The following is a 10409-nucleotide window of genomic DNA, read 5'->3' as shown; positions in this document are numbered from 1 at the left end:
TGTTCAATTCAGGAGTAGGATGGGGTCATAAAAGGAGATCAAAGTCTGATTTGGGAATATCTACAGGTTCTAAAACAAATTCTTTTCAAAAAAGGCAGAACCGCACTAAATCATATCAAAATGGCAATGTTCCTTTTGCGGATTCGAGTTTTTTTTTTTTTTTTTCAATGTAACACTAGTTTTTGCTCATTTGTCAGAGCACGAGGCCATGATGACCGGCTGTACACACATGTACCTTGGTCAATATATCTGCTTGCATGCAGCAGTTGCACTACTTTATTTAAACAGCGTCTGTGCATTTCTTATCGTATATCTTTTTAATGGCGTGATCAGTATTTTCAGTAAATGATTGGTTGGGGTGCATGGTATTTGCTGAGCACAGCTGTAGATCTGGGCGGTCCATCGGATGGGTTTATAGTTTTATAATGGTACTAAAAAATTACATAAATACTCGGGTCGAATGGCAAACACGTACAGAATTCTTTTATCAAGACTACCATTTTTTTGACACGTGAGTATAAATATATTTAAAAAATTAAAATATCTAAATTGTTTTAAAAAATACCAGTTCTTTACATATTATGGGTGAAATTCATTTGAGTTTATGCAGAGAGTCAGTTTAATATTTGGTGAGATAACAAAATCATTTTCACTTGACGTCTTCTCAAGAATTACTCATCCAATTTCAATTAAATTTGCCATAAAGCATCATTGGGTAAAGGGTTTGGAAGTTGTTTAAATAAAGTGGCATGCCCTTTTCCAAGGTGAGCTATATATTTCTTTTTTAATATTGAAAATGAAGTAAAGTGGGTTTTTTAAAAACATTTTTTCCTCAACTACCAAAAAATAAAATAAAAGATGACCCCGGAGTCATAGTGACACCACATTCTTGGGGTCTCAAATTGAAAATGGTTTATAATTGAAAATGTTTCAATTTCTTCTTAAGAACCAGAAGAGTGTAGGTTGTCTTCTTAAGAACCAGAAGAGTGTAGGTTGTCAAATCAATATGTTAGTATCCCAATGTTGAGGTTTGTTCATATTGTGACGACCGGGGGTGGCAAAAGGATTTTTAAAAAATCAAGCTATAAGAGGGTGCTTTCTTCGTATTGTTTAAATGAATAATATAATGTTGCGTACACGAATTTGTTCGTTCCTTGCCTCTTCGTGCCCAGGTGTGCGATGTGGCTTATGGACCTCTCGTTATTTTTACATGCTGGCGATATTGACAGACGATGAAGAGTCTGCTGTTGGCCGTGTTCGTTGTCACTGCTTGTGCTGCGCCGATAGACGAAATTCAACAACTCCCTGAGCTGAAGCCGGTAAGTGCCTCTCACGAGAACATTGGCCTATGTTGATAACGAGGTAGGCATGCAATATTTAACCTAATTTTAACTTTCACAAAACATTAGTACATGTGACAAAGTTCTGTGACGTGTACAAAGTTTGTTTGTCGTTAAGCTTATTCAATCTCTACATTTGGCTAAAGACTGGTTTTCCTACTAGATAAAATGTACAGGGATTTGCCAGTGTTGCAAAATTATGGTTGTTTTTTTGTAATCTTAAAAATCATAACGTAAATATTTTCATAAACCAAATACAAGTATATTGTATTTTCATTTGTGCCGACTGCGTTCGTTTAGGAGCAAGATCAAAAGTTCAATGTCTGGCAAAAAAAATTAATTCACATAGTTTTTACCAAGATACCCACCCCCTTTAAAACTAAATATGATAAATGTTGAAACTAATCGATTAACAAGTAAAAACATACGATTATAAAAACACTCTTTAAACCTTTTCCACGCATGTCGGATGACATAAGCTTACGGGAGATTTTATCCCCCTCCCCCTAACTATTAATTTGAATTTAGATTTTTATCTGACATCGATCTTTTGATCTCGCCCCTTAAAATGTTATTTTTATGCTTTATGGTAATAACATTTAGAGACAAACCGCACAACAGCTTCCGGATTTCCCAGAAGATGCTAAACAGGAAACTAAACCATCAGTGTTAACACAAAGAACCAAACTGGCGACACCGGAAAAAGAAGAACTAACGCCGGAAACTAAACCATCAGTGTTAACACAACAAACCAAACTGGCGACACCGGAAAAAGAGGAACTAACGCCGGAAACTAAACCATCAACAAAGAACTCAGAACAACAGGCGGAAATTGTCAGTAAAGAAGACCTGGAACCAGAAACCAAACCAGTTCAGAGAATCCAGGAAGTTGGGGAGGTGAAGGAGCCTCAAACCAAACCAGCCCGACGCAACAATGAGTTGAAACCGGAAACCAAGCCAGCTTTTGTCAGTGCAATTAATACTTTTAAGTTGGATTTGATCTATCTATCAATCAATCTAACTACTAGTATCTATCTATCTATCTATCTATCTATTTATCTATCTTTCTTTCTTTCTTTCTTTTCTTGAATACGTGCTTTATTACATTAAAGATTATAATTACTGATTTTAAAAAAAATATTTTATTCAAAATGAATGGGATTGGGCAGCAGGCATATATGGAGCGCCAAATTAACATAAACTCAAATAATTGAAGATATCTTCAATTATTTGAAGAGATCATCAATTCAATTATTGCTCTCTTTAATTGAATTAATGCGCGCATTAAATCAATTATTGCTCTCCTCAAATTAATTAATGCGCGCTTCAATTCAATTAATGAGAGCAATAATCGATTTAATGCGCGCATTAATTCAATTATTGCTCTCTTCAATTCAATTGATGAGTGCATCAATTGAATTAATGAGAGCAATAATAGATTTGATGCGCGCATTAATTCAAATATTGCTCTCTTCAATTCAATTGACGAGAGCATTAATTTCGTAGAAATATTGCTCGCAATAATTGATTTAGAGCTCGGTATGAATAATTTGATGATCTCTTTAATTCAATTGAAGATATCTTTAATTATTTACAATGCTTTTGTATAAGGAATTAATGCGCGCATCAATTCTTTTAAAGAGAGCAACAATTCAATTAAAGAGATCATTAATTCAATTGTGGATATGTTGAATTGAAGACATCTTTAATTATTTAGTTGCTCTCTCTAAAAGAATTATTGCTCTCTTCAAATGAATTAAAGATATCATTAATTCAATTGAAGAGAGCAATAATTTAATTAATGCGCGCATTAAATCTATTACTGCTCTCATCAAATGAATTAATGCGCGTATCAATTCAATTATTGCTCTCATCAATTGATTTAATGCACGCATTATATCAATTATTGCTCTCTTCAATTGAATTGTAGCGCGCATCAATTCAATTGTTGATATCATTAATTCATTTGAAGAGATCATTAATTCAATTAAAGCGCGCATCAATTCAGCAGAAGAATTAATGCTATCATCAATTCATTTAATGCGCGCAATAATTCAGAATTGAAGATATCATTAATTATTTGAAGAGATCTTTAATTCAATTGGTGCGCGCATCAAATGAATTGATGATATCTTCAAATAATTGAAGATATCTTCAATTATTTGAGTTTATGTTAATTTGTGCTCCATAGGCATAGCCCAATTTAGCCCTCTTCCTGAATATATACTGATTATATAAAACGCCAAATGATGCATTTTCTATCTTCACAACGTACAGAGACCGAGTCCAGAGGAAATCGAATCATCTGAAAAACGAGTAAGGAAAATATATTCCTTCTTTGAAAACTAGTTTACATTTCCTGTTACTGTTGCTTGAATTTGTCACTGTTTCTATTTGTTTAGTTCGTACCACGACCCGTGCCACAATCGAGTCCAGACGAGACGGAGAGAACCAAGGTAACACTGCATTGAAATGCCTTCGTTACATTACCCTATCTTGTATTGACTGCGGACACCGGGATAATCTAGTTAAAATTATATGTTTACATGTATATGTTAGAATCGCTCGAACTTTGTCATAGTTAAAACTTTCACGTCACCATGTATTGTGAATATCTGCAGGTAGAGAGAGAAGCGGAAGAATATTGAGAATTGTAACAAAGGGTACGTATAGGCGTTAGTTTATTGACGATGAATAAGGACTATCTCTGCCAAGTAATCAATCTCTCTCTCTCTCTCTCTCTCTCTCTCTCTCTCTCTCTCTCTCTCTCTCTCTCTGTATATAAACATTGATTGAATTTATATTCACTGTTGTTAATATAAACTATCTGTTTAATTACAATCATTACAGTATTACCGTGGTCGATGTGAACAGGTTAGGCGCTGAATTTCAAGGCTGACAAAATATGTCACAATGACCCATTTCAATAAACCAATAAACAAACCAGGCAAAACTGTACTGTGAATTAAATAATCAATTAAATGACATGCGGGTTTTTATTACGTACCAAGGGCGGATCCAGGGGTTGGGTTTCCAGGGGAGTCCAGGACCCCCCCCCCCTCTTTTTTGCGGAATAAAAGTTTAAAAGATATTCAATTTTAACGATTCTATGAGTCAAAATGATATGAAAGGTGGATGCTTACATGTAATTGCATCATTCAAATTTATCACCACCAGTATATCATTTACTTCTATTCTAGAGCTCCTGGGGGCCAAGGCGGCCCACGGCCCATTAGGAGTAACCTTTAAATCAGCTTCTTTTTTATTTCATTGCCAAAATATAAGGTCTGAGTGACTAGAACTTTGGAAACAAGTAGTAAAGAAATTTCGAACATTTTTCGTGTTTAAAAAACTGTCTCAAGATCTCCCTAAGATGTTACGTACATAAGCACAAGGATGTAAATGGCGTCGGCGTGGAGGATGTGAAAAGTACCTAAAAGATCAAGTGCTAGACCCCCCCCCCTTTCATAAATTCCTGGATCCGCCTGTGCGTATATATATATTTGCAGCCACTGAATTCAGTGAGTCACTGGATCCCACGGTGATTCTGAAATGATTCTAATGCCATTCTATCATATACCATGCCTCGCGTTTGATGTAGGTATAATCATGTTGATGTCCGTATCTTTGTTTATACTTGTAGAGGGAGCGGGAAGATGAAGACGAGGAATAAAATAATTGACAGGGAATAAGCAATTCAAACTATATCCTGTCTACTGACCACTTCAGAATAAATATATACCGTATATTCTTTGATCTTCGTTTATGGATGTTAAATATGTGTTTTTAGTAGACGGTAGCCTTTATACATGCCTGGTCTACTAAGTTAGTAAGTACACACGGATGTGAGGTTAGTAATGATGGTGACTGATCAGATCGTTGGAAACTCCGGGATTCATTACTAGTTTAGTAAATTCGAAATTAGTAGAATGAAGTCGTATTTTGTTTCAATCTAACAAAGTACTGATTGTGGTATCCGGAGGAAAGCCCATGAAGAGGACCACTCATTTCACCTTGAACTAATTACAATAGGTCACTTTAACTTAAAGTACGTACCAAAGCAAAATGTTTGTAGTTATGTACAATTTTTTTTTTAAATGGAACACATTTATCGACAGTTACGTCATCACGGGTAAGAAAAGATACATATAATGAAAGAATGTCACGTTTTACGGCAGTGCAGAAGTAGCATACGTGTAAGTTTCAGTAATCGACAACCGAACATTCTATTGCCTGTAATCGTGTTCAAGTGTTTCAGAAAATATCCTCAACAAATGATAGTTTTCCTAACAGAAATACATGTACTTTGTATCTTCATGGTATATAGATTCACATTAACGGTTAGCAGGAATCAGCTAAATCCGGAAAAAAATACTTTAGTACTGTCGGTAAATGTGACTGGTGCACTGCTGCACAGCAAGTAGTTCAAGGCACAGGCTAGCACACTAGTGAGGCAGTATAAGTTCCCTGTATACTGTCCGCTACAGTTCAAGGCACAAGCTAGCACACTAGTGAGGCAGTATAAGTTCCCTGTATACTGTCCGCTACAGTTCAAGGCACAAGCTAGCACACTAGTGAGGCAGTATAAGTTCCCTGTATACTGTCCGCTACAGTTCAAGGCACAAGCTAGCACACTAGTGAGGCAGTATAAGTTCCCTGTATACTGTCCGCTACGGTTCAAGGCACAAGCTAGCACACTAGTGAGGCAGTATAAGTTCTCTATATACTGTCCGCTACAGTTCAAGGCACAGGCTAGCACACTAGTGAGGCAGTATAAGTTCCCTATACACTGTCTGCTACACTTTAAGGCACAGGCAATATATCACTTGGGTTTGAATTATTATTAAAGAATACTCTTTCCTGTGATTCAAGGTATAGATTAATTGTTGTGGAAAGGTTCATATAAAATTTTATTTCATCAACTTTGGAATTCAACACAATACCAGTGTATCAGAGGCACTTATTTCATGCATGGATCCCCCTCCTTAATAATATCAAGGAGTGGGGGGGGGGGCATGTATGAAACAAGTGTATGTGCAGTGTATTGTATATATGCAAAGTTATCTTAGTAAGCACTCCAACTTTATGCAGTTTTCTCTCTACATGCATTTCCCGGAATATATTCGCGAATTGTAGGTAGTATTTGTACAAGTGTGTAGAGAAAACATATAACCCATACTGTAGTATATTCGAGGACGGACAGCTGCGAGGTACATCGGGCGCGGGATCCACTCCAAGCCTCTTGTCTGGTAACTGAGAGCAAACACATGAAGCACTGCACAAAATGTGAACATAGTCGCATGATAGAGTACAAGCTGAGATGTCAGTTACTAAAAGTACAAAATATTTGATGAAGATGGATGTGGAACCAACAGACACGGGTCTCTATTCAGGCACGTAGCATCGCTTTTCCAAGGGGGCGGGGCAGTCGGAGGAGCTATCTAGATGTTAATTCGTCTATACTTCTTGACAAGCAGGGGAGGGGGAATCACAGGGAGAGAGCATCTAATTATCTAATTTCTTTGCTCATGCTTTTATTTCTATACCAGTGGTAGGGGGAAGCACTCGTCCTTTTATTATTAATAACTTCAAGCTGACATGTCTTAAATTCTTCCCCTTCTCCACTACGCTGAAAAAATAGGGGATGTCACCAACTATATCTTTATCCCCCCCCCCCCCAGTGACGGATTTAAGAGAGGGCGCAGCCCCCCCCCCCCCCCAAATTTTTTTTCAAGTTTAAGGTTAATTGTGGTCTCTTGTTTAGAAAACGTAAACGATAAAAGAAGCAGTAATTTCTTCCACTTTTGGAGAAATAAAAGTCAAAATCTTCTGATATATTGAATTATTTTTTCCCCCAAAACCCTTAAAATTTGCGTCATTTTAATTAATTTCACCTCATTAGAAAATGACAGAAAATAGTAAAAATGACTACATTGGAGACATATTTCAAGCCCTATAAAATCTGTAACATTCAGGCCCCTGAGCCCCCACCAGGGCTTCGCCCTGGAACCCCGACCCCCTGCCTCATAAAGTTGCGCCCCCCTCTGACTGCAATTCCTGGATCCGCCCCTGCCCCCCTCCTCCCCTGCATGGCCCCTCCGTCCTACGTTCCTATATCATTCACATTGTAAAAGAAAACGTTCTCAGGGACAACTACACTTATTCCCCGAAACAGGGTTCATATGTATCGTCTGTTTCATTAGAGGTTCGTATGGTCCGCCAAGATTAAAGGACACATGAAAAAAAAATTAAGTAGACAGTGACGGATTTAGAGGGGGGGGGGGGGGGGGGGGGGGGCTCAGTCGGCGCCCCCCCCCCCCTAAAATTTTCAAATTTACGGTAAATCGCGGTATCTTGTTTCGGAAAATGTACTAAACCATAAAAGAAGCAATAATTTCTTTCACTCCCGGAGAAATAAATGACAATCTATTGATTTCTTGAATTACTTTATTGGGAGAACTTAATTTAATTAAAAACAAACAACAACTTAAAATTTGGGTCATTTTATTAATTTCACCTTATTAAAATGATAGAAAATAGTACAAATGATTAATAGGAGAAATATTTCAAGCCCCATAAAATCTGTAAAATTCAGGAGCTTCCGGGGGCTTCGCCCCCCGGACCCCCACCAGGGCTGGGCCCACTGCCTAATAAAGTGGCGCCCCCCGTAACCGCAAATTCTGGATCCGCCCCTGGTAGATGTATACAGTATGATATAATTCATCTATAACTCGTTTACAAGCACATTAAAACTCAACATACCTTGAAAGTCGGGGGAGGGGGGGGGTTAGACCTTACTGTATGTTCAAGTGAGAGATTTTTATGGTTTTGCTATATTATACAGATGTACTTTTTATATACTGATATAAGATGTTGTAGGTTCCACGTATTTATCTAGATAACGATGGTGCGATGGAGCGATACTGCGATGGTACGATGGCGATGATAACGCGATACCGCTGGCGCGATGGCACGATGACGATGTAGCGATGCTTTATAACGACATCGCGTTATCGCATCATCACCATCGTTATCGCATTATCGCGCCATCTTACCATCGTCATCGCACCATCGTCATCGCATTATCGCATCATCGCACCATCGACCCAAACCTCGATGGTGCGATGGTGCGATAGTGAACAACGTGGCCCTATCCGGATTCCATAGAAATTAGATAGGGTCTGGCCTCTCAATGCCACATATTTCTTTGATGTTTACGGTGTTAAATTTACTTGCACTACTTACATAAGTTTAACCCCATCACCAAATTTCTACAATCCGTTTCCAATAATGACACAAATCGCAATTCTTGTAGGAAGAAATGTTCTTTTTTTATACAGATATTCCTTGATAAAAATATTGTTTACACTAGCTGATTACATTCACATTAGAATGACATAAAATATTACAAGATAGTGGTTAATGTTTTGAGGAACGGTTAGAATAAGTGCTATATATATACTGCACACAAAGGCCATGTTACAGATGTGAAATAAAATAAGACTTGTCAACCTTACCCTCCTCAAGTGATACCATGGAAAGTGTCAACTGTCGACCTGTCAACCGTCAACCTTTCCCTCATTGAACCAATCAGCAATAATAATTTTTTAAAAAATGATATTTGCGCAATAATTCATAAAATAAAATTTGAGAAAGGAACTATTTGTCCGTATACTACTGTTGAGCCAGTTGATGTACAATATTGACGTACCGAAGGAAAAAGAAAAAGAAGAAAAAAGGTCTCTTTGTTTTGAACATACAGTGTATTTTATTGATGAAATCAAAAGGATTGGGAACAAGTTCTAACAACTTACAAATCCCTCTCCTGAAATATTACAATATGTCATACAAATTCAATGTAATAATTAACAGGTAAAATGTACAATGATTAAACGAATCTACAAGTTTCTTCTATAAATTTATGAACAACTGAAAAAATATTTATATTAGTTTGCAGAGGCAAATTGACATGACCTCATAATAACAATTTTGTATCAATATTAACCAAGTCAAGCATGAAAAGGCGATTAAAAAGATCATTTCTATCTCTGGGGTAATTTTTACAAGCAAAAATGAGATGATATACATGTACATCTTCATTAATTAATATGTCCACATGTACAAAACGGAGAATTTGTAATATTTCGTTTATAAAGATCATTATTAAGTATACAGTTGTGTCTTAGCTTAGTATGAATAATGTTTATATATCGTTTTCCAAAAGAGTAATATGATGGTGGTCTTGTAATGTCTGTTATTATATTTTTGTGGAATGAATTGATTGAGATGGCTTCTCTGGCTTCTACATTTAATAAATTCCACTGTTTTACAGAGTCAGGTACAAATGGGTTTTTTGAATAACTCTAATCTGCATTTTGGAATATAAAATTTATCTTTGTTTCCAGTATTATAAAGGGATATATTTTCATGTTTATGTGGAATGATTTCATTTAGATAATCAGGGGCGCTACCATTGCAAATTTTAAACACGATAGTCATTTTTGCAATATAACGTCTACTTTTTAAAGTTTGCCAGCCTGTTTCTAAATAAAGGGATTCTCTAGATGCAAAAATAGGAAGACCAGTAACAATTCTAGCTGCACATAATTGTACTTTTTAAAGCTTATCAGTATCGTGAACAGAACAGCCATCCCAAACAATTGAAGCATATTCAAGAGTAGGTCTAATAAAAGCTATATACAATTTTGACAGATGTTTTCTACCAATTTTGAACTTAAGCTTTTTTAAAAGCCCTAAATTTTATAAAAGATTTATTAACTATGGAATCAATGTATAAAGAGCAACTGAGGTTATGTGACAATAATAAGCCTAGATGACGATGGACTGGAGCACACTCCAATCACCTTTAAAAATAATTTCGGTAAAATAGAGTTATCTTTTTTCGAAAAATAAACAGCTTTAGTCTTGGATGGATTGAAATTTGAGTAGCCACTAATTTCACAATTTTTCTAGTGTATGTAAACCATCATTAAGCTTATATTCAATTTCTAACATATCATATGAGGACTGCTGGAGTGAGTTGTCATCAGCAAATAATCTACACATTGG

At 36.4% G+C, this 10409-nt stretch overlaps 1 protein-coding gene across 2 annotated transcripts; it reads left to right on the top strand.

Moving 5' to 3' along the window:
* The first annotated feature begins 418 nt into the window (after nucleotides 1-418).
* On the top strand, nucleotides 419-5091 carry LOC125664182 (protein TsetseEP-like). Of its 2 annotated transcripts, XM_048896763.2 has the most exons (7): nucleotides 419-511; nucleotides 1230-1319; nucleotides 1944-2306; nucleotides 3618-3656; nucleotides 3743-3796; nucleotides 3962-4003; nucleotides 4984-5091. In XM_048896763.2, the coding sequence occupies exons 2-6, from the start codon at nucleotides 1233-1235 to the stop codon at nucleotides 3986-3988; spliced, it is 570 nt and encodes a 189-aa protein (XP_048752720.2). In that variant the 5' UTR covers nucleotides 419-511; nucleotides 1230-1232; the 3' UTR covers nucleotides 3989-4003; nucleotides 4984-5091. The 2 variants fall into 2 exon arrangements, with proteins under 2 accessions (XP_048752720.2, XP_048752721.2); XM_048896764.2 differs by lacking the exon at nucleotides 3618-3656.
* Nucleotides 5092-10409: the final 5318 nt, after the last annotated feature.

The sequence above is a fragment of the Ostrea edulis genome, chromosome 1, assembly GCF_947568905.1.
Source record: "Ostrea edulis chromosome 1, xbOstEdul1.1, whole genome shotgun sequence".
Lineage (NCBI taxonomy): Eukaryota > Metazoa > Mollusca > Bivalvia > Ostreida > Ostreidae > Ostrea > Ostrea edulis.
Note: the sequence above shows the minus strand (reverse complement) of the source record. Positions and strands in the feature narration are given on the sequence as shown.

Bases quoted from the DNA above. Each gene is read 5' to 3' on its own strand.
- LOC125664182 (XM_048896763.2), top strand. From the start codon at position 1,233: ATGAAGAGTCTGCTGTTGGCCGTGTTCGTTGTCACTGCTTGTGCTGCG. The intron at 1,320-1,943 runs GTAAGTGCCTCT...AATAACATTTAG, and splicing joins AACTCCCTGAGCTGAAGCCG to AGACAAACCGCACAACAGCT. The intron at 3,657-3,742 runs GTAAGGAAAATA...CTATTTGTTTAG, and splicing joins TCGAATCATCTGAAAAACGA to TTCGTACCACGACCCGTGCC.